The sequence below is a fragment of the Columba livia genome, chromosome 2, assembly GCF_036013475.1.
Source record: "Columba livia isolate bColLiv1 breed racing homer chromosome 2, bColLiv1.pat.W.v2, whole genome shotgun sequence".
Classification (NCBI taxonomy): Eukaryota; Metazoa; Chordata; class Aves; order Columbiformes; family Columbidae; genus Columba; species Columba livia.
Window position 1 is genome coordinate 153,796,222 of NC_088603.1, and position 24,797 is coordinate 153,821,018.

The 24,797-nt window shown below is 42.1% G+C and overlaps 1 protein-coding gene across 13 annotated transcripts in view; it reads left to right on the plus strand.

Moving 5' to 3' along the window:
• Positions 1–8,866: 8,866 nt before the first annotated feature.
• PHF20L1 (PHD finger protein 20 like 1) overlaps positions 8,867–24,797 on the plus strand; it is a 54,974-nt gene continuing 39,043 nt past the window's right edge. For 2 of the 13 annotated variants that reach the window (XM_065054442.1, XM_065054445.1), the window contains exons 1-6: positions 8,873–9,043; positions 10,113–10,218; positions 18,309–18,480; positions 18,631–18,715; positions 19,432–19,520; positions 21,943–22,005. In XM_065054442.1, the coding sequence (XP_064910514.1) occupies positions 10,136–10,218; positions 18,309–18,480; positions 18,631–18,715; positions 19,432–19,520; positions 21,943–22,005 (492 nt within the window). In that variant the 5' untranslated portion in view covers positions 8,873–9,043; positions 10,113–10,135. Of the gene's footprint in view, positions 9,051–10,112; positions 10,219–18,308; positions 18,481–18,630; positions 18,716–19,431; positions 19,521–21,942; positions 22,006–24,797 lie in introns of all 13 variants that reach the window. The other 11 variants (XM_065054439.1, XM_065054438.1, XM_065054441.1 and 8 more) reach the window with 11 other exon arrangements.

The following is a 24,797-nucleotide window of genomic DNA, read 5'->3' on the forward strand; positions in this document are numbered from 1 at the left end:
GTGCCAAACTCATTTTCACCGGGGGCCACACCAGCCTCGTGGTTGCCTTCAAACTGCCGAGTGTCATTTCAGGACTGTATAAATGTAGGAGAAGTTGTCCTGGAAATTACATTCGGCCCTTTGAAGGCAACCACGAGGCTGGTGTGGCCCCCAGTGAAAATGAGTTTGACACACCTGCTCTAAATTAAGACAAATAACAATTGTCAGCGATACTCTAATAACGTTCTTTAAAATGCCTGTCTTCCGTGATATTGTACACAGCATCCTTATCAGTTGTCCCTCTATCTGTATGTAAATAACCACTGCAGTTGACAGTGACTGAGTTCCTTTCTGCCTGTATGCCAGAATTTAAGCAAAGTCTAAATTTGCGAAGCTTGTACTGAGAGTCCACAGGCCTTTCTGGAACCGTTTGCAATTTCTCCAGCTATGCCTGTGCCATACTTAACTTGTCACATTTCCATCTGGATTCAAACTGATGTCCTGGACTAATTCAACTGCTAGGGAGAGGAAAAGGCACAGGTAGCCTTGGTACCGGTGTTTTTACGGCTTGGATGCTATCCAGCACTGCACAAAGATCAAGGATTTGAATGTGGCCTACAAGGCAATTGAGAACAGAGACCAGAACACTGATAGCTTTCCAGGAACTTGTCCATGTCATGCCAGCACAGACCCAATGGCCAAGTATCAAGAAACAAGTGACACCTCCCATAAACAAATGCTTTGCAAGCATTATCTGGAATATTGTGTCCAGTTCTGGGCCCCTCAGTTCCAGAAGGACAGGGAACTGCTGGAGAGAGTCCAGCACAGGGCAACAAAGATGATGGAGTGGAGCATCTTCAGTGTGAGGAAAGGCTGAGGGAGCTGGGGCTCTTTAGTTTGGAGGAGACTGAGGGGTGACCTTATTAATGTTTATAAATATATAAAGGGTGAGTGTCACAAGGATGGAGCCAGGCTCTTCTCGGTGACAACCAATGGTAAGACAAGGGGTAATGGGTTCAAACTGGAACACAAGAGGTTCCACTTAAAATTGAGAAGAAACTTCTTGTCAGTGAGGGTGACAGACACCGGAACAGGCTGCCCAGGGAGGTTGTGGAGTCTTTTTCTCTGGAGACATTCAAAACCCGCCTGGACACCTTCCTGTGTAACCTCATCTGGGTGTTCCTGCTCCAGCAGGGGGATTGGACTCGATGAGCTTTCAAGGTCCCTTCCAATTCCTAACATTCTGTGATTCTGTGATTTTACAGGCAGGGTTGGACACTGAGGGCTAATCTCTTAATCAACAACCATCTTTCAGCCCCTGAGGACACCCCAGTTTTCAGAGGATCACAAAGGAGACAGGAAAATATCACATTTGTTTTACAAAGTGATTAGCGTTGCCTGCTGGCATATGTCATGTATGTTTTTTCATTCTCACTGCTGGACTCCACCACGTTGGATAGATGTGAGTTTTGGAGATCTGTTTTCCTTCAGTCCAAATTGCCAATTCTCTCTACACATTCATACTAGCAATCTGTTTGCAAAACTGTCCTTGCTAGGCCGCCTGTTTTGCAGTGATTTGCCTTTTAGTCTCTCTTTCCTCTTACAGTACTCCCCAATGTCATTACAACTTCAATAAACATCCTTCTGCTGAGTGCTCAAATGGTGACATCAACACAGTCGTTGTCATCTTGGCAGGACATTCGTACTTTCCCTTTCCCTTACCCACCCTGAGGTCAACTCTCAAAAATGGCAGGCTGTGAAAAACCACTGGGAAATATTTGTGAGTCAAGTGCTTTGTTGATGCACTGTAAATTATACGCTGAATTTCAATCTCACAGGGAAATAATCTAGGAAATCCGTGCACAATTAAAGCAGGTATTAGCACAGCTTTTGTTCAGCACTGTTCTCATCCAGGCTTTAAAAAAAAAACTTCAGTAAAATATTTACTGATGTGTTCCAAGCTACAGACCCCCTCTAAAACCAAAACACAATCCAAGACATATGGCTGCAATATGTAAGGCAGAGGAAAGCAACACATTGCACAGCACTGTTCCGAGGCTAAAGCACAATTAAATCTCAGGAGCTCTAACATTCATTGCAAAACAATATTCATAGCATAGCGAATGCTGAGTATGTCCCCAAGAAATATCAAATAGATACACTGAAAATGGTTTAACGGGGCTGTAACATGGCACAGCAAAGCTGCCTTTATCCAGAACGGCTCACTGCTCCACTCCAGCCACACAGAGCATCAGGAGGTACCACTCTGGTAAGCAGTAACTTCACCTGATTTCCTTCAATCTCCATCAACAGCCAGCATTTGCTCTTTCTCTCTTTTCATGGATTTTGGACTCTTTCACTGAAGTTGAAGCTACCTATATAAATGCAAATGTCATTATTCACCTGGCCTTAGCAGGTCTCACTCTTTAGCATCCTCATCTTGCCATACATCACTCTTACAATACTGCTAGAAGGGAACCTGACTCCTGGTTTGTATGTTCATGTCACCTCTCCAGTGTGCAGTGAAATATAGTGCTGTGATTGCCAGCAAACAGCCAGCTCTCCAAGAGAAACCGTTTATTGAGTTAAAGGCATTCTGCAAAGAACCAGACAGCAATTGAGTAAAAAATGTCCAGCTTCAGTGTCTTTTAAAAGTGGAAAAGACTGGAGTTGGTGTCCCAAACCCATAGGGGGTGACTATTTTGGCTGGTGTCCATGGCAATTGGTGTTTGCCACTTTCTTTTCCCATAGAAGGCCACATGCTCCAAAACTCTGTCACCTCGGGATATTTCCCAGGAATCAGGAAAATTTAGGGCTTTAAAAGGAAAAGAGAAGTGTTTGGTGAGATAGTGGAAATCTTTACAAATGAAAGGAAGAATTTCTGGAGGGGAAGGAGTTCCTGGGATGAAAGAAAAAGAAGGGCAGAAAAACTGAAGAGGAGGACATAGTAACTAAAAGGGTGGCAAAATGGACCAAGGAAGTGGCAGAAAAGGACAGATGATGACAGAGCAGAGCCAGGCTGTGACCAAACCACCTACACATTTGGGCAGAGCGGGACAGAAGTGCTGCTGTGGATTTGCTGGGCTGAGGCCATGCAGGCACCTTTTAAATACAAACACCAGCAGTCACTTTAAATGTGTCTTCCCATATAATATGGGTAAAAACAAAGACGAGGTTTTATTTCATTGACTGTCACCTCATGATAGCAATATCTGACATTTAAATTAGTTTATGGACTAATCCAATCACTCACATGAAAAAATAAATGGCAAAATAAACAAACTGATGTCTGGGTCTCTCACCGTAATAACTTTTTTCCCAGGTGCTTGATCATTCTCCCAGATCTTTCCTGAACCATTCCAGTTTTTGGATGGCTTTTCTGAACAGTAAGTTATTTTAATAACAACATATTGGTGCCAAGTGCAGAGATAATGTCACCTCTCTACTCCTACTCAGTCTTTCCATGTGCATGTGCTTTGCAAAGACTGCATTAGTCTTTTCAGCATCAACAGCACACCATGAGCTCATGCTCAGCTGATTATGAAATCTTCTCTTCCACCTCCAAGTCTTCATGAGTCACTGACTGGCAAGATAAAATCTCCTATCCAGTTTGGTTTGCAATTTATGGTCTGTATAATAGTCACAAAGCTAAAGACATTCTTCATGACAAGAATAACCACCTAATTTTCTGAGGGGCAGAAGGAATGAAATCTCCTCTTCTGCATCTCTTTGCCTTGGTGGTCTGGTGTCTGAAGTAGAGTAAGCACTGAGCCATTCTAGCATGGAGTGGTCAATGCAGTTTCTCTTCCCCACCTAGCTGAGCATTTAAAAAAAACAGGTTGGGATGTGTCAAGCCCAAAGTCAGGTATAAGTTTTACAAGTGGATAAAGGGAAAAGGGAAGACAGACATGCAACACAGCCCTGTTTTCGTAGGAGATGCAACTAAATATCGGAGGTGTTTCTGTGCTAAAATTGCCCCTCACTGGCTTTATGGTAGAATATAGTAGGTGAAATGGGGTCCTGGGCTATGGGCAGGGTGGAGGAGGCAGCGGAGTAGACAGGTCAGGGCCAGTGAGGGCTGTGGGTGCCCTCAGGGGTACGGCAGGACAGGGGTGGACATGAGTGAAATGGCAGCAAAGACATGGGGACACTGGCTGGAGCTCCTTGATTTCCTCTTTTCAGATAACAGCACAATGAAACAGCACTGTGGAGGAGGACCTGGGAGTTCTGGTCAACAACAGGTTGATCATGAGTCAATAATGTGCTCTTGTGGCCAAGAAAGCCAACACTATCCTGGGGTGCATTAAGAAGAGTGTGACGAGCAGGTCAAGGGAGGTTGTTCCTCCCCTTCTACCGTGCCCTGGTGAGGCCACATCTGGAGTCCTGTGTCCAGTTCTGGGCTCCCCAGTTTAAGAAGGACAAGGAATTACTGCAGGGAGTCCATCAGCGGGCTACAAAAATTATGAGGGGTCTGGAGCATCTTTCTTTTGAGGAGAGACTGAGATAGCTGGGTCTGTTCAGCCTGGAGAAGAGAAGCTGAGAGGGGATCTCATCAATGTTTAGAAATATCTCAAGGGTGGATACCAAGAGGATGGGACCAGACTCTTTTCAGTGGTGCCCAACAATAGGATGAGGGGCAACAGGCACAGACTGAGGCACGGGAGGTTCCATCTGAATATGAGGAGAAATGTCTTTACTCTGAGGGTACTAGAGCACTAGAACAGGCTGCCAGGAGGGGTTGTGGAGTCTCCTCTGGAGACATTCAAACCCACCTGGACACATTCCTGTGTGATCTGCCCTGATGAACCTGCTTTAGCAGGTGGGTTGGACTGGATGATCTCCAGAGGTCCCTTCCAACCCCAGCCATTCTGTGATTCTGTGAAATGTTGCCCTGTGCTGCTGGACCACAAGCAGACTTCTGCTGTTCTGAAGGCAGAGTGGCAGTAGTCACACGTGGCACCCTGTGTTGGGGTGTCCCTTTCTCCTGAGACCTCGTTTTGGGTTCCCACCTGCCATTGTGTCCCTGTGCTCCTCTGGGCTTGAGGAAATGGACCTTTCATGGGCTGCTGGCTCCTGGGATGGGCCTGGGAACAACTGGGGCAGAGGGTTATTTGGCCTTTCTCTCCTGCCATTGTCTCTTTGTGCTCCTTTGAGGATGTACAGAAGAGCTTTTAGCCCATATTACCAAACACCTGGGTTTTGCTTCACCTCTGCAGTCTGTGTCAGTTCTGCCTCCCTCTCCTTACAGTGAGGTGATGCCCAAGGTGCCACACGCTGCTCTGAGCCCTTCTCACACCACAGCATGACCCAGAGTGCATCCAGCAGCCAAGAGAGCATGACCACCCATATGTACCCTCCCCCACCCCTGCTACCTCCTTTATCTTTCCCCCATCTCCCTCTCCTTGGACAGAAGCACCTTCACTTTTATAACAGCATCCTGACACTGCACATTCATTGCCACTTGCAGAGGTCTCATTGCTAATGCAACCACCCTCACCATCCTGCAACAAACCCCCTAAACAAAAGCCTGTATCAGAATGACTCTCAGGGTAGTAAGAAGAATTCAGATGAATGTAATGACAACTTCTTTACTAATGAGAGAAAAAAAGGTTTGGTGTGTGTTTTTTTGTTTGTTTGTTTGTTTTTGTTTGGTTTGTTTGTTTGATTTTGTTTTGTTTTTCTTCAAGCTTCCTTCCTCCTTCAGTCTCTCCTGCTTGCCACCATTACCCAGAAAATGGGAACAGGGAAAAATCAAAGGAGAAATAAAAACATCTTACAGCAAATACTCTAAAATATCCCATTGCACAGTCTCCCTACAAAGACCCTTCAAGTGGGAGGCAGCTTGGCAGGAACTAACCGAAGCAGATGGGTTGACCTCAGACAGCAGCCGAACACCCACACAGCCACTTGCTCACTCCCCCCGCAGTGGGATGAGGGAAAGAATAGGAAGAAAAGAAGTGAGATTGTTTGTAGATCCAGATAAGGATAGTTTAATAAGTGAAGGAAAGAAAAAAAAAGGACCCTAAAGCAAACACCCCAACCCAAAACCCCCTAAGCAATGCAAAGGCAATCATGTACCACCTCCCACCAGCAGACAAAAGTACCATCATTCTTTTTCCTCTGTCCCAGGTTTTATTGCTAAAGTTGATGCTGTATGGCATGGAATATTCCTTTGGCCAATTTGGGTCAACTGTCCTGGCTGTGTCCCCTCCCAGATTCTTGCTCACCCCCAGTCTACTTACTGGGTGGCAGAATGGAAAAACAAAGCAAGCCTCGATGCTGTGCAAGCACTGTTCAGCAACAGGCAAAACACTGGTGTCTTGTCAACACTGTTTTAGCTACAAATCCAAACCATGGCACCATATGGGCGGCTAAGAAGGAAGTTAACTTCATCCCAGCCAGACCCAGTACAATCCCCACCCCTTATTCCAGACCATTCGCACCATACTCCAGTCCCACACTCTCCAGTACATCTCCGTCAATAATCACCTCTCTCCTTCTCCTTTGACACACACACAGACATCATTCCCTGAGTCTGTGGAACATCCTTCAAATGTTCATATAAATCTAACCAACTAATTTGGTCCATGACTTGCACTCCACACAGCAGCTTTCCACATCTGATGGTTTTGCAGAACACAAGATCCAGGTAAACTGAGTGTATCACCTTTCACTTTCTACTAATTTCTTATACTCTTGGGCCTGAGCCACCTCCTCAGGTGATGCTCTGGAATCTCTGCCTCCTGGTCAAACTGTCCTTCTTCCAGAACATGTGGGCTTGTTGGGGTTCCCCATTTGAGCTTGTTGTGTCATCAGCGGTACCCACTCACCCCACGCAGCATCGGCTGCCTGAGGTGTCGAGGGGACCCTTCCTATGAACATCTGGTGCAGCAAAGGCAGCTCAGACCCTTGATGTCCCCAGCTCCAGAACCTCAGACTTTGACCTCGGGTGTCTCCAGACGTTTTCTGCCACAGGCTCCAGGTGAGGCCATGCTCTCCAGCTGTGTTGTAGACCATGTTTTTTGCAGCTGGTCCTGTCCGTATGGACTCAAGAACTACCACAGAAACTACCTCCTGTCTGTCCTGTTGCTCTTTAGGGCCACACTTGAAAAAAGGTCTGTTTTCAGGTCTTGCAATGGAGAGGATTCACAAGCCAACTGTGAGCCAGACTGTGCAGTCTCCAGAAGCCTAGCAAAGCATCTCTTTTTTGTTAGCTGGTGGAAACTTGACTGTTACCTTATTGATCACATCCATGGGGATATGATGATGCTGACTGTGCTGTTACAACAAGGTTGGAAACACCTATCCTGGTGGAGAAGGGAGGAAGGTCTCCATGAGTACAGGAATGGCAACAATGCAGGGGCCAAATGACAGACTTGGCTCAAGGCCAGTGTTTTACCATTGGTCTTCCAGGTGAAGCAAAACACTGTGATAAGCAGCACAGCAATCACCAAAAGCTGACAGCAGCCTTTAAGAAGCTCTGGAATTTAATGTGCAGCAAGAAAGGGAGCAAACAAGTCAACATTGGGAACAGCAGCAGGAGGTAGCAGCTAAACAGCTGCAACGGCTACAAATGCAGCCCAGTGTACCCTGACCGGGTCCTGTCATTAAAGGATGCCCCAGGCTGGGTGCTAAAGGGACGGCAGTGGGTTGGCCCCACCAGCCACCCAGCGCCCACCCTGCTGCTCGCTCACCCCCGCCCTCAGTGGGATGGGGGAGAAACTGGGAAGAACGAAAATGTGAAAACTCCCTGGGGAAACATAAAGCTCATTTCACGGTAAAGAAGGGAGGGAAATTCAGTCTGCATTTCCTTCAGTATGGGAAAGCCATGGGCCTGTTGGAGAAGGTCCAGAGGAGACCATAAAAATAATCAGAGGGGTGGAACAGCTCTGCTGTGAGGACAGGCTAAAAGAGCTGGGTTTGTTCAGCCTGGAGAAGAGAAGCTGAGAGGGGATCACGTGAATGTTTATAAATATCTCAAGGGTGGATGCCAAGAATGGACCAGACTCCTTTCAGTGGTGCCCAACAATAGCATGAGGGGCAACGGGTACAGACTGAAGCACAGGAGGTTCCATCTGAACATGAGGAGAAAGCTCTTTGCTGTGAGGTGCCAGAGCCTGGAACAGGCTGCCCAGAGAGGCTGTGGAGTCTCCTTCTCTGGAGACATTCCAACCCACCTGGACACATTCCTGTGTGATCTGCTCTGGTGAACCTGCTTTAGCAGGTGGGTTGGACTGGATGATCTCCAGAGGTCCCTTCCAACCACAACCATTCTGTGATAAGAAAGGCCTGTTGCAATAGGATAAAGGGTGATGGTTTTAAACTAAAGGAGGGGAGACTCAGGCTGGAGATGAGGAAGAAATTCTTTACAACTACGGTGGTGAAACCCTGGCCCAGGTTGTCCAGAGAGGTGGTGGATGCCCCATCCCTGGAGACATTTAAGGCCAGACTGGCCGGGGCTCTGAGCAACCTGATCTGGGTGAAGATGTGCAGGGGGTTGGACTGGGTGACCTCTGAATGTCCCTTTCAACCCAACCTGCTGGATGTGACGCGACCGCTGTCCGGCCGCGGGCCGTGGTCACCTCAGTGCTCAGCTCGGTGCCCGCCCCCGCCCGTTTCCAGGGCAGAGTCCGCCGGTGTGTGACGGCAGCGGCACAGCCCGCGACGTTTCGGCAGCACCGCTTGGCGACTGCGTCACCCCCGCGGCGTCACCTGCCGTGCCCACGACCCCGGGCAGGGCCGGGCGGACCGGCGCTGTCAATCAACCCATCCCCGCCCCCCTCGCCGCGCATGCGCGCAGCCGCCTCTCTTTGTGTCTGTCTCTCCCCCTCCCACACACCCGCGTCACGCGGCGGCGGCTCCGCAGTCACGTGCCGGGGGCGGTGTCATGGCGGCGCTGGGCCGCGCCGGGCGGGCGCGTCGCGGGCTGGTGACGCGGCGGCGGGGCGCGGGGAGGAGGAGGATGGGGACGGGGACGGGGCTGTGAGAGCGGCCGCCGCGCCGGACCCTCCGCGCCGGGGCTGCGGGCTGCCACCGGGCCCCGCCGCTGCCTTGCGAGTCGGAGGTAGGCGGTAAGGAGCGCGGGGAGGGCAGGGGCGGGTAGGGCAGGGCGGGCGGCCTCGGGCGACGGCCCCTCCGGGCAGGCCCGGCGAGGCGCGGGGCTCCGCCGACCCCCTCACAGCGGCCGGGCGCGGCGGGGCGGCGCCGCGGGCCTCCCTGCGCCGGGCCTTGGTCTGTCGGGCCGCGGCCACTCGCGTCCTCCCTCGGGCCCGCGGGAACGCTCAGCCCCCGGGGGCCGTGCAGCACTCCGGGCCCGGCTGGGCAGGACCCTTTGTGTGCTCAGGGGCGGCCACCCCGGATCGCGCTGCCGGCCCCGCCAGGGGAGCCCCGCTTCAGAACTGGGGTCCGGCTGCCGCTCCGCTCGCAGTTACCGGACCGGGGAGGCTGCGGCCCCACCGGCGAACCGCTCCGTGTTTCGGTAGCACAGCAAAAAGTCACGGTAACAGCGGCAGCAGTCGGACAGAAAAGTGATTTTTTAAATCGTGACTGAATTGTCAGAAATAAAACGATCAAAAGGCACTTGCAAATGTAACTTAGTGTTATGGATGAGTGCATAGAAAACCAAAAAAAGCCGTTTTCAGCCTTTGTTTTTGCTAATTTCGTCCAACTTGCTCTTTAGGCTATGTTTATGTTTCAGTTTCCATTCTTGGTAAGGTAAGTTTTTCTTGATTTTTGACCTTTTTCCCGCTAAAGGAGAGAACACACATTGACTCTAGGTAGCTCTTATACTCCAAAAGGTTGTCAGGGAAATACAGTGCGGTACAGTTCCACAGATGAGAACCAGATTTTTTTAAAATTATTATTATATTTTTAATTAAGGTTGATGACTGATTTTTGTTTTGTTTTTTAAGAAGTGCAAGAAATCTGACTGAAAATACATTAATTTTTTTTTATATTTAGTGGCTTATTTGGGCCTTGACCGTACTTCTGTAAACTAAGTAGTTGATGTGAAATTTCTGCCCTGACTTTCCATTTTTTATTACCCTCTGGAATATATTTGCTGCCAGTGACAAGTTTTAGACAACTCTATATGTTTTAATATGACTTTTGGTTTTTTTTCTTTCCTTCCACAGGTAGTGATAAAGAAAATATCAAGATGAGCAAAAAGCCTCCAAATCGTCCTGGAATCACTTTTGAGATTGGTGCTCGTTTGGAGGCACTGGACTATTTACAAAAATGGTATGGAAGAGATTGTGCAATAGTTGCTAAGAGTAAAAATATTTTTGTATGTTTTGATGTCTAATTATAAAACTGAGTGCACCTATTGGCTGACTGTTTCACATGTGAACTTTATGAATTTCCACATACGTTTGTTGAAACTATTAGGTTTTAGGAAAATATTCTCTTCAGGAATCAAACTGAACTTTTCTGCAGCTTTTTGTGTGTTTGCTTTTAGTTGCTTGTGTAGCCATAGTAAGCGAAGAGCATTTCCATAGTAGTGTGGAATATGGTGTCATGTGTGAGGGTATCGGTGTGTCAATGTGGCAAACTGCTATGACAAAAGACTTACTTTGTTTTAGTTACAAGATGTGCAAGCAAGTTTATTTTGCATTCAGTTATCATGCTTCATAGGTTCACAAAGCTGGTTTTCAAACAAGAAAACATCCTTAATTGGGGTTTGTGGAACAGGTAAGTACAATTGTGTTTGCATCGAACACTTGGAGGAAATAAGGGCTTAAAATTTTGTCTCTGCAGCACCTGGTCATTGTAAGAGTCAAAAGTATAAAAAGGAAATTTGTGGGTACAAGGACCATGCTACACAGCATGTGTATTGTGAAAGGAGAATTGTTAGTCAAAATGTTATTAATGCGAGTGGGCTAATTTTATGATTTATGCTGGCTATGCTATTATCATTTTAAAAAATCCCTGGTTTTGTTAAAGTAGATGACAGAGGAAGTTGGTGCTTCTGTCCAGAAAGTTTTTCTTAGTTGCTATCTGATTAATTTGGGCTGGGTAATACAGAGGCCTGTACCTGCTTTTTCTGTTGCTTTCTTATAAAGCTTTGATTTTAATTATAGCAGAAGTGTTTGTTTTAATAAACAGTCTCTAAGGGAAAGTACGGTTTGCAGAACAATTCCTGTTCTTACCTGTTGCTGTAGAGTGGGTTTTTAACATACTGACTCCATAACTGAATGCCAAGATCTTGAAACTGACTGAATAGTGTTATAAAAACAAAATAATTTTAGTAGAACTTCTTACAGCATCTTCTATGACTAGAGATAATCAGTTAATGTTGCTAGATGACAAAAGTTAATATGTAAAAATAGCTTCAGCTTAATTGTGTCCAATAAAATCACTGGATATCCAGGTTACGGTTCGTATGGGATCTCCCCAGCCTTTTCACAGGGAAGGGTCGCAGGTCAGTTCTGGAGGTTTGGCTTAGTCAGGCATGGGCCATGGCACAAGCTCCACGGCTGAGTTGCTTGGCGTTTGCCAGCAAAAGAGAATTTATCCTGAACTTTCTAGGAATTGATTCATCGTCTGGACCACCACGTAGAACAGGTCAAGTTTACATGCATGTGAACTTTTGAGGTGCCATATACAGGAGCAGAAAGTTAGTATTAACATTTTGCAGTTACAGTAACACTGGAAGCAGGACTCTATTTCAAATGAAATAATATTCATACACATAACCAAAAAGCTTGTTAGAGAAAGCCACAGTCATGTTATTATTAGAGTGACACGGGCCGAAATAGTAGTCCATGTTAATTTTTTTTCTTAGCTTTCTGTTGCATAAGGAGGTGGTAGGTTTTTTTCATTCTTTCTATATATAAGCCGTATGCATTCTTCATCTGCATGCAGAAGGATATACTTCAAAGAAAATAAAGTTGCTGAACTTACATGAACTCTCTTGTATTCTTTAACAAAACCAAAATTGAAGAGTAGTAGTACTGCTTAGCTCAGTCTTTCCACAAGCAACAAATTGAGAACACTTGCTGAAAAATGGCCTTTTAAAGGGTTTTAATTTTTTCCTCCATTTTTCTGAAAGCCTGCTGTCATGTGAAGATCCAGTGTTCATGACCAGTTAAAACGTTAATCAAGAAAGGCTTCTAGAGAATGGGAGCAAATGAAGTATGTTTTTGCTTTCTGAGGCACTTCTGCAGATTTTAAATTTTCATAAGTGTAGTAGTTGCTGAAAGTAATCTTCTGGAATATGATGACCTGTTTGCAGTCTGTGAACTTTGGAGAGGATATTAAGTACAATGGCTATTTATTGCTTAAAAAACCCGTACTCTTAAGTGAGGAAGTTTTTGCAGGCAGTGTCTGGGTCACTGGTATAATTTGCCGTGTACAGTTACCGAGCAGAAGAAAGGCTGGTCAAACTGATCAGCAAAGACAGGCTGTCAGTGAGTGTGTTTATTTTTGCTTTATTGTGGAGGTAACTACAATTTCTTCTTTATCAAGGACAACAGTGAACAGGGGAAGTCATCTTACGTAATTCATTTGTACCACTTGTTACGTGTGAATGCACTAAAGCAAACTATGAAACGCAGCTCTAATCAAAACCAATGTGATTGTCTGTCAGCAGATAGTAAATGAGATGGGATTGACTGATTAACAGAAAATTATTAAATATATACAAGATGATCAGGGGCCTGGACTATATGAGTTATGATGAGAGGGCGAGGAAATTACTTGTTTGGCTTAGAGAAGCTTCAAGAGACCCACCAGCAGCCTTCCGATGCCTACAGGGATGTCGTCAAGAAGACCAAGCCAAGTGGTGTGTGGTTGGAGCAGTGGCGTGTGGTTGGAGGACAAGAAACAACAGGCACAAGTTGAAACAAGAGAGATTCAGGCCAAGAACAAGGAGAATCTTTTTCCCATGGGACAGTCAAGTGCTGGGCCAGGTTTCCCAAAGAGTTTGTGAATTCTCCAACAGTGGACGTTTTCAAGACTGGGCTGGATAAAACTCTGGAAAACCTGGTCAGATCCCGTAGCTGACCCTGCTTGAGCAGGAGGTTGGACTGAAGGCTTTCCAAGGTGCCTTCCAACTTCAGTTATCCTGTGATCTTGTGCAAAAACTGATGTGTGTGCACGCACATCCTGTGCCTCTCACAGACAAAAATGAAACAGCAGTAAAACTGCACATTTCTGCAAGTACATGCCCACGTGTGAGAGTGGTTCTTAAGCTGTTAAACTCCGTGCCCTGCCCGTGGGAACTAAAGCTGATGTATTTAAAGATGCATCTTTTCCTTTTTTTCTGATTTCTTTTGTGGCTGTAGCTTTCTGCTGGTTCTCCCATAAGTGCCAGGTATTGCTTTGAAAAACAAAACCAAAAAAACCAAACAACAACAAAAATGGCAACAAAACAACAACAACAAAACCCCCAAACTTATTTTTTGGAAACTATAGTCATTATTAATTTGCTTCATCTAAACTCCAAGTTAAGTAATAAAGGAAGTACAGATCCGTGGCACTTGTTGCAGTTCTGGAATGGAAACAGCTCACTAAAATAGGCTATTTGTCAGAACAACAGCACTTCTCCTTGGTATATTTGATTATCTGGGTGGATCTCTAATTTTTTTTTCGATATAGAAGAAACTTTTTACCTGTAAGGCTCTGGGAAATCTTCTTTTGTACAGTCCTTACTTTGGATTTCGGTTGACTGGGTTACCTGATGGCTGGGTATTTGGAAAGACTGTGAAGACTCTACTTTTTATTTATGTAGTGCAATACATATAATAAAAAGTGGATAGTTAGAAATAGGCGTTTGCAGATTTTTCAGATACCAGAAGACTATTTGTGTCAAAGACAGAATGGAGAGTACAATAGGAGACTTTTTTATATCATTATGGTGAAGGTAGGAATGATGTCTCTGGGTGCTAACTTGGGCAAATTTACTAATGTTTTTGCATCCTTTTTTTTTTGTGATTCGAAATAACTTGTCCTATTTCACAGGGCAATTTGCCACTTTTTAGTCACTTTTCAAGAGTCAAAAGGAAGATGATGGTGTAAAAATGAAAAATACTGAGTGTGGCCATTAATCTTTTGAGTGCATTGGAGAAAATGGTACTTTTAAATTTTTTTTTATGCTGACAAGAAATGAAAACTGCAGCTTTCCCATTAATTGTCCTTAATGAACATTGGAGCGTTATTGTTGTCTGACCAGTGCTTCGTAGTGTAAGTTTTGCAAGCCATATTAAACTTTGCAGCTTTACAAAAATGTTGCATAATTTTTATGCCTTGGAATCACTGGAACTTGGGAGTGGAGAGCATACAATATGTAAACTGGGCAGATACCACCAGGTAACAATAGTTTTCCTGTTCTCTCTTCCAAAAATAACAACAGAAGCCTCTGATATCTGGCTGAGACTTATTGGGATTATTAAGTACTGTTTCTAGCATGATATGAAAAGAACACACCCGAAAATTGCAAGTTATTATTTCTCCCCACAAAAAGAACACTATTGAAATGGAGTGTGGTAGTTTTTTTATTTTCTCAATGAAAAGTAAAGACTTCAGTTTTTTCAGAGCATATTTTTTCTGGTTTGTGCTGGCCAAATGTTGGCAAATCTGTTTGTCTACAAAATTCATTCTGATCCCTTAGTGTGGAGCACTTGCTGGGGGCGAATGGGAAGAATTAACCTGTCTGGAAGGTTCTTTGGGCCTTAAGCATCATTACACTTCAATACTGTAAAGAGTGATATTTGTATTTCCATTTCTAGTACTTCTTCGTGACGCCACCTTGTAGTTTTGCAATGGAAGGAACTTCTACATAAAATTTCTCATGTGTACGAGATGTAACCATCTTCATACTTATCTTCTTTCTACAGAATAAACATAAATATTAGCCATAATATGTGTTGTTACTAGAATTCTTTAAAAAGGTGGATTAAGATGCCATTTTATCTTTTATTAGGAGGAAATTCATACTTGCCTTTGAGATATTTGTGTAATTTTTCCATTTATGAAATGGATTATTTTCAGTAAAAGTACAAAAACTGTAACACCAGAAAAATGATCCTGTGCCATGTAAAATTTGAAACAGTGAATTCTGCAATACGTAAGCTCTGCTTTTTTTCCACTGTGGGGTCAGTATTGTGAAATATTGTTTATCCGGATTTGTGGCACATTGTGACTAAACCTAGTGGATATTGAGGGTGATAGCTTGTTGCTAAATCCACACAAAGTTATTTTTGGGTTGCCTTATAACCAATCGTATATAGCTTGGTTGGTTCAGAGATTTGCTAAATCTTCCATCTCCGAGGACTGGAGTTGAATGCAGGTTTTGGCTCTATTAATCTTGTAACCGCTGTCTTAACATGCACTGAAGAAACAGAAATTATTAGAATAAAGCCATTGTGTGATGATATGATTACTAGAAGACTTAACTCTTCAAAACCGGTGTAATGATCTTTGATTTAGAGCTGATAATGACGTTTTGATAATGACATTTTGACACTTTGATAGCAGAAATTTGTATTTATCAAAGATAAATTAACCAAGAAATACCTGACACTGCATTTCCTCTCCTGAGTGATCCCTAGTGAGACGTAATATTTTGCATATCTTCTTTTATTAACTGATGATAGCTTTACTCTTCCCCCCACTCCCCCCCCTCCATGCATATTAACATCTTGATTCTTGGCTTGCTGGATTTTCCATAAAACCTTCTTCATTCTTTATATATTTGTCTCTAAACTGTACTCTATATTTTTCTTCCCCCTCTTACTTGGTTTTCTCTTTCCAGGACAGTGAACTGTGTTGTGCCAGTTTATCCCTTCAGTTGTTTTCTCCACACAGTGCTTGGAATGGTGACTTTGCTGATGGATGACCAGTGACAGCCACCACCCATAATAATGATAATATAAGTATAGCAGTGGAACTGCGATAGGGTAGCACCGTAATCAGAACAGTGTATTTGCATTATAGATTTTGTCTTTTGGCTGATGGTCCCTGAATTTTGTAAAGTAACCACGGTTTTGTGTTATTATCTGGCTGGCATGTGATAAACGTGAATTTTCCAGCTGTGGTGAGAAAGAGCACCGTCGACTTTGTCTTCTGTTTGACTGCGTCAGCTTCAGCGCTTGTGGACAAACTCATCTTTGATTACCACAAAGTGAACTTTGTCCTCTGGCTTTCCTGGTGTTTTCCCATCCTTCTGCTTTTCCTGCTTATTCTGGCAATTTGGTGTCTAGTTAGACAGAAGTCTGAAATGGAACCACTTGAGGATGAAAACACTAGTAAGAAATTTTATAATGAAATTCCTAAATTTAGCAGCATGTGGACTTAAGAAGAAAGGATCATCAGAGGCAGGGCTTAGGAAAACCATCTCTTGGCAGGCTTACTTTGTTGAAGCCTTGGTCAAAGTTAAACCAGAATGCTGATGATGGGGTTCAGGTTGTGACCTATGAGCTTTACTTTCTGTTTTGATACAATATATCATCAGCTTCACTGTTCTTGTTGGATTGTTGTTGTTCTACTTGAGAGGGAAAAGGGGGTTGATATTGTTGCTCCTCTGAAAAAAGTCCCATGGAGTCTTGAAAAAGATTTTTCTTAGTAGGATGGCAAATGAAAAACTCAGGTTTGAGATTAAGGTGTTGTTGTTGTTGGGTTTAGTTGTTTTTTGGTTGGTTGGTTTGTTTTTGTCATTTCTGAAATGTACAGGTGAGAGAAATGCAACAAGAGGTTGGGCTGTCTGTGCATTCTGATGTTAGGTTGAAATCTGGCTGAAGTAGTTGCAGTAATAACCTAGAAAATCAGAGAGAGTTTTTCTCATTTAGCATCTCATTTATCCTGAGATATTTAGATCTGGACAAGCCATACGCATCACCACAGCCAGAGAAGTAGGACTAGAGAAATGAAGGAGCAAATTGAGACTGACACCTTTTGTTTTAATGGCCTGTTTTAGTCACCAGGATATAAGAAAAACCTGGTACTTCCTGAGAACTTATATTTTAATCAGAACATAGTGTTAGAGACTCCTTTATCAACACCGTCACTATTGTGGAGAGGAAGTATCAAAAACTGAAAATGTTGACAGTGTTCCTATATATGTAAGTTGCATTTCTAGCTGATCGGCTTTTCAGTAGGACTGGAAATTGGTTGCCCAAGTTCTGCCCTTACTATTGCTCCACAGGAGCGCTTTGTTAGAAAAGCAGTTTGCCTCTTAATGGAAGTGACAGTTGTCCTTTCACTGTGGTTTCTCTTTTCAGGCCATGTTTTGTTAACTTTAGACCATCCCTAATATAAACTCTGGAGAAAATATGATGATCTAATTAACTTTTTTTTTTTTGAGATTCTTTTGCACTTTTGAATCCATTTCAGTATTTTTGTGAAGGACTGAAGGAGCTGAATTCCACCTCATTCCCTTTTTTCGCTGCATTCCATACAGTGGAAATAATGGGGGTCTAATAATTTTGGTGGAGGAAGTAGTATGGCAAACAGTTCGTGCCTTACCCTCTTAGTAAATTTTGTGAAATGCATCACTTAGGTGAAACAGAAGTGAGAAGACCGAATAATAATTGCTGAAGTTAGAGGAATTTGCCATTTTTCCCTAGAAATGTAATCTCAGCCTTTATAGTTCCTAAACTACGTCTATGCCATGCCCAAAATTAGATGCCTAAGACTTGATCTGGTTGTAGTTCAGTCCTGATTAGTTCTGCTGAGCATGTGCAATGTTTGCTGAGAGTAAAATCAGAATTTTATTTAAGACTGACATAATTATTTAGTGCATTGGAGTTATGGAGAGATGACTGCTAAAAAATAATTACTACAAATCAAATTTAATGGCAGTGAAATAATGGAAGCTGATCTATAAAATAGTAAGCAGCTTAGATTAAGTAAGAATGTTCTGTTGACTTCTGGTTTTATTAGTTACTTGTGATTTTCTGGAATAGATGGTATAATTTGATGAAACAGTAACGTATGTACTCCTACAACTACTTTATATCCTTTCCACCCTCAAGCAAACAAACTCTTACAGAATTTTGCTCTAGACAAAACACAGGTTTTAGAACTGATAAGCACAGACTTCAAATGCCAGTTTCAGACAGTTCTCATCTGGGGGTTTGAGGTTTAAATTTGTATCATCATCTGACTAGGATGAGGGTGATGACATGTGATGTGTAGATAACTCTCAAACTAAACATCCTATCAATTTAGTAACTTCATCTTTTTCAGGCTTGGAGATTTTGCAGCACAAGTTGTTCATATAACTTTCTGAATTGCCATGTAAGCACTGTTGTATGCAAAAAAAACCCAAACCATCAAGCACCAACCACTTTGAGAAAGCTTTGAGATTTATCAGTTTACGTTTATTATTCAAGGTATCCATCTCGTATTGAGAAGATAGATTATGAAGAGGGGAAGATGTTGGTCCATTTTGAACGTTGGAGTCATCGCTACGATGAGTGGATTTACTGGGACAGCAATAGGTTGCGACCCTTGGAGCGACCAGCATTAAGGAAAGAAGGGCTGAAAGATGATGAAGAATTTGTTGTAAGTGGCTCATTTATCTTTGACTAATTTTTTTTGTAAGCTATTCTACTTGTTTTCCTATGTTAAATCTCTCCAGCACGTAATGTTTAATTCTTTTTAGGAAAAGATCTAAATGATTAAAGTATTAATGACTTAATTTGTATGAAATAGGATTTTAAGCCTGGAGAAGAAGTCCTAGCTCGTTGGACAGACTGTCGATATTACCCTGCAAAGATTGAAGCAATTAATAAAGAGGGTATGTATTCATGTATGGTCCATTGGTACAGACTTTTTGCATATACTATGCTGTAGCTGTAGTCTGCTTAAAAAAAATAACATGTCTATAAAGTTTTCCTCACTATTAAGTGAAAATGTTTCTATTCTATAAAATTTAATAATGTGTGAAATTAGAAAATTAGAATTTCTCTTGGAAGACAAAATGCTTAATATTTCTTCATTATGAGAAGAATATCCTGCACACAGCATTACAAATATTTTATACTGTTGTTGATTTGGGCTAATGATATATTTAAGTTTTTGTAATTGTTTTAAGAAATGTAGATCTTTTTAAAGTTGATGCAACGCTTCACAATGGGGTGATGTCTCTAATGAGCATAAGTAGAAGTTTCTACTGTGGTTTAAAGCAAATGAGGATTTGTTTGTGAATTGAATTGTTTCCCTGTTGTGACAACTGCAAATATTACTTGTTTTAATGAATTATGAGCAAAAGTGACACATTAGCTTAAATATGCTTGAAATTGTCCAAGTGGACAGAGAGCAACAATATCAAATCAGGGTTTCATTGAGGCTCTCTTATTTTTTTCTTAAAATTCTTCATCCTGACTGTAGCGAACACCCAGTTACTTTGTTCATTAAAGCCTACAAAATGTTTTGCTAAAGCTTTCATAATAACAAGGTGTGTTTTGCTTTTACTCATCACTACTCGTAGTGATTACATCAATCCTTTTCTAGGAACATTCACAGTGCAGTTCTATGATGGTGTTATTCGATGTCTTAAGAGGATGCATATCAAATCTATGCCAGAGGATGCAAAAGGGCAGGTAAGAATACTTGAGATATCTCTTAGGTTTATATATGGGGTTGTCTGTGGTTTTTGTTTTTGTTTGTTTGTTTTTTTGTCTCGTGAGATAGTAACAATGTCATCTCACACAACTAGTTTTAGATTACAGTCTTCATTCTAGGTCCTGCACTGACTTGCTTCACCACTTTTATGGATGATGCCCCAGAGCGTGCTGCTCAAGTCGTCATGTCTTGATCTGAAATGCTTGGCTGCCGTACACTCCATTGCCGACTAACCTGTTCCCAGAGTTTTGTCTTGCAGAGTTCTCGAAATCAGGGTCATCTAGAGACTTTTTCCTCTGGTGTCCGTTCAGGAAAAAGCTTTAGCTTCTTGGTAGTCTTATTTTTTTTCCTCTCCACCCCATCTCTTTTGTTTGCTACTGTGGTAGCTTTTTGCCCACATACTCTTATTAACATGAGTGTTCTATGGGGGTTTTCTCCCCTTTATCAGAACTTTTGGGGATTCTGACAGATAAATATTTCTTTCTGTCTGATCATATCCAGTTTCTGTTAAAGAAAAGATGCTGAGGAGAAGTTGAGGGAGGCTGTGAAGTAGAGGACATCATTTTGTCACTAAGCTATGATTACTTGCAACATTGAAAGCTATTACATGCTTTCAATGGGAATACCATTGCATTTACCTTGCGTGGTAACTGTGTTCTCATAGTTAATGAGAAATGACTCCAGTGGCTCGGAGACAAGAAATGTGAGAAAACTGCTCTTGTACTCAGTTTTCCTCAGAATAATCCTTCTGTTGTGGGAAACAGAATTCAGGTATTTTGTAATTACTGTTGTAATATGATGACAAGGGCAGCTGGATAAGCAAATTGGCTTAAAAACATTTCTCTCTCCTGACCTCCAGGTTACAGGTACCTGTGTGCTGGGGTTGATCATCTATGCAGTGAACATTGGAACTTTGTGCAGGCAACACTTCATTATTTCAACCATGTTTCCTTAAAGAGATTAAACAGAAATCCATAGTCACGCTAACACTGGCTTCTTGATGCAGCCATAACTCTGTCGAAGCAGTATATAATATTTCAAACAATACTGTCAGTATGTCAATAAGTTAGGAAGCTAGAGTATTTAATTTTACTTTGTAAAAAGGAAAACTTGGGTAATGTGGATGTGACTGAACTAAAATATCCCTTCTGTGACAAAGTGAAGAAATCCCTTACTCTGTCCTGTGTTTTTACTAGGGAGCTATGTTCTGACTAACCTTGAGCATTTTTCAGGTTAAAAAAAAACAACAGTAAATCCATTTCTTAGCAACCATTCTGATGTCCAGACATGCTTGGTGGTTGTCCTGCTCATCTGTTATTTCTCATTTTTCTCAGTAGTTGAGAGTTACGGTGTTGGTCTTGTGTATCTCAGGGGCTGAATGTAGGTGGCTTCAATTAAGTATTGAGAAAGAATAAGGGGACCCAATTTACACTCTGAGGTGGATTTAGATTTTTTTTAAGTTGTCTTGCAGCAAGAACAACACCAATTACACTTTGTTACGCTAATTGATATTAGTCGTAGCATTTCTTTTTTGCAAAATTAGAGATAGGCATGAAGTTCTGTAGCTTTCAAAGGCAAAGATACTTTTTTTCTGCAACATCTCCTACATCAGTATGCTATGGTAAAATGTTTGTTTTTCAAAATATTGTTGTGATATTTAAGAATAAAAATGTGATCTAAGATTTGGTTTGAAAAACAATTATCTGAAACTGAGCCTAGAACTCAAATGGATGTTTTGCTTTCTTTTGCATTATCTGTTTCATTAGAAAACATTTACTAAAAAACATGTGAAGCTTAATAAAATTGCCAAGACTAGTTTGATTTGAAAAATCATGAACTTGGCAGATACAACACTTCATTCTTAGTTTAAACTTATGACTTTTTATGTCTGTTTCCAAAGAAAAACACACACTTTTATAGATGAATGTAAGCTTAAGTCATAACGTATTAGCCAATTTAACAAATGTAAAATCTGTTGGGGAGGTGTGTGCTAAGCACGCAGAATTGGAATGACATGGAGAGAGATACAAACTAGTTAATAATTTTGATTTGAGCTTAGTGTGTCTTAAAGGATGAGATTGTAAACAGTGTAACACTCAAGCTATTTTTGAGTTGTAGCAGAAGTGTTTTAATAAGCCTCAGCTGTGAGGGTGGAAAGGTAACATTTTTTAAAGAGTGGAAAATATGTGTGTGGTTCAATGCAATGAGACTATAGGTTAGGTTGCTCTGCAGATATGTGCAAATTAATTGAAATCACACAGAAATGTGGCTAATGTAGTACAGAGCAAAAATAAAAACAGATGGGGATATATAGACTGCCCTTGTGAGAGCACATATGAAGTATCTGGATAACTTACTTTTTCTGTTTCATGTTTTTTGTTTTATCTTCGATGTAATTAGGCGCGCGAGAGGGAGCAGATAGCGCCGGAGCTGAGATTAGTGACGGAAATCGAACCAAAAGAAGTGAGTTTTGAGGAGGGTTTTGAAGGAGAGGGAGGGGACTTGGCACACAGGAAGAGGAAGCTGAGGACAAAGCATGGATTTGTGATTGGGACAGAGGAAAAAAAGATGTGACAGGAGACAATGTGAGCCAAGATGTAGGTGGGACAGATGGTTTAGAATCGAAAGGTGAGGATGAGGAATCCAGGCTTGATGTGGAATCAGCCAGTCAATAGCTTGATGATGTTTTGTGTGTGTATGTGTGAATGTGTGGGAGTTGTGATGCGCCAGGAGAGGAAAAACAGCTGAATCTTTAGTACTTTAGAGAAGCAAAAAGGTGGTGGTTGTAGACAGGTAAAGGGAGAACAATGTGTGTGTGAATTCTGCTGTTGGCGTGAGGGTTGGATTTTAGAAATTATTCTCGTTTTGCCTTCCCACTGTTGCAGGTCTAAGGCTACGCAAAAGACTATTTTAAAATACAAGTGTTTTAACCATTTCATGTGTAAGGTTGCTGGGTAATTTCTACTAACGTATTTCTTGATTGTGCAATTTCCTCTGCTTTGATCTAGTGAATCTAATTAGTATAATGACAGTTTTCCTCAGTAGTGATAATGTTTTGTCTTTTAACTACAGTGTCCCATTACTTCTCTCCTGTCAGTTTTCTCAGCTTACTTGAAAAATGATTTTTAGTAAGAATAAAAAGGAAGGGAACACACTTTTTCTTGTTTGTTTGTTTTTAAAGTTATACGTGCAAATGAGAAACTCACTGTAGTGAGATACTGTGAGAAGTGGGAAATCAGGCTGGATGGTGCAGAGTAACAGATGTAGAGTTGTAAAACCACAGCCAAGAGAGGGACAACACCAGGACAACAGGGCGAAGGAAGGAGGACTTCTATTAGGAGGGTTTTGCTTTTACTTTGTTAATTTCTAATGTGTTCATATCTGGGCACTTGGTTTTGTGTATATTGAATGCTCTGGGGAAAAGTCCCGCTATTAAAGATTTGTGACTAGTTTCTGTGATACCGATGATATTTAGTGTTCTGCTGTTATGGTTGACAAGAGCAGATATCTTACAATGACCCTGAGACACATTTCAGAATTCATTGTGCTTTATGCTCCCACTATTATTCTCCCATTTTTAAAAATTAAATTTCTCTAAAAACTCTGAAAAAGGCACAAGTGTCACTTTTTGAAGGAGAAGTTCTGTGATCTTCAGAAGAAATATAGTCACCTTAGCATCGTAGATGCTAAACAGCTCTCACACATCAAGAGCTGTGCGGTCACTCAGCAGGAGTTCAAGGTTAAAAAGCAGGAATTACCTGTGTCACTTCAGTGCCAATATGTTTACTCTGGAGCCAAAGTAAAAATGGACCCACAGAGTTTCTGGCCAATTCAGAATCACAAAATAGTTGAGGTCGGAAGTGACCTCTTGTGATAACCTCCACTCCTCCGCTTAGGGTGCTGTTTACTGAGTTTAAATGTACATGTTAATCTAGAATGAAAGTATAACTGTCACCATAATTAATGCCTCTCTGCTCTGGCTTTTGAATGTTTAACCTGTGTTTGCTTCAATGTTATATGTGTCCTGCTACCTTTGTAAGCTCCGTGTTTTAAGGAAAGTAACCAAACAATGAAAGAAAATGCAAACAAAAAAACCCTTTCATGTTGCACCAGAACAGCTGCTGTTAGAACAGGGTAGTTAGTTCAGTGTGGTCCTTGAAGCTCAGTATTTTCTGAAAGCTTCTGAACCTGGGGTACTTAAGCTTGCCTGAAAAGTAAAATGCTGTTTAGAAGTTTTGGTGCGGGCTGCGCTGCTTTTGCTTTCCACTTCTGCCGTAAGATCCGAGCTCCAGCTGTGTTACTGATCCTCTTCATCCCTTGGCCAGGGTACAGTGTAAGACTTCTGCTCTCAGGTCTCCTAACTCCTCCCAAGCACAAATAGCTCAATCCTTTTTTTGTCCCGCTGGATGGGCAAGGCTCTGGAAGGACTGGAGCTAATGTGTGTGCTCGTTTTGGCTGGCCAAAAAAGAGGTATGTGTGTTTTTGATTGACTATGCAGCTGGCAGTTAGACACGCTCCTTGCAGCCGGCACGTCACCAAATGGCCTTGGTAGTTGCTTGTTGCATAAGAATCATTAAAGCGCTTCCAAACTTTGCTGCTCCTGGCTAAACTGAGTGTTTGCATCTTGCATTGACAGTTTGGACATGGAACACTTTATCTTAGCGGAATGGAAACTGTTGGTGTTTCTAAGTACGTAGCTTGATGCAAAGTAGAAACATAACCTATGTAAAGCAGTGGTTTGAAAATACTGTGCTATGGAAAAGGGAAAGCATAACACAAGGGATAGTAATGCTTCATGTTTTGTGTTATGCTTTTCTCATAGATCAAAGAAGGCAAAGAAGCCCTCAGTAGAACAGAAATTTGAACCACTTACAATATAGAATGTATGGGGAAAAAGTGGCGTTGAAATGAGATATATAAAATCAAGATACTTGAAGTACCGTTTAGAACATAATGATAAGGAAACAGTCCAGAGTAAAATAAAGTCTGTCTGCAGTTGGGGAAAAAAATACTATTTGTAAAGCACTTAGAAACTAGACAAAAATAATCTTTAACATACCTTTTTTGTACGTAGTAGTACAAATCTGCAAATACTATTGTAGCCAAATTGTCATCTAATAAATTAATAATCGTTCACAACATTCAGATGCTTAAGTCTTACTGGTGGATTCTGAACATTGCTGTTGGTTTTTATATCATGTAACTTTTCTGTGGAAAAATTATATACCCTGATGTTATACAAAATTTGAAAAAAT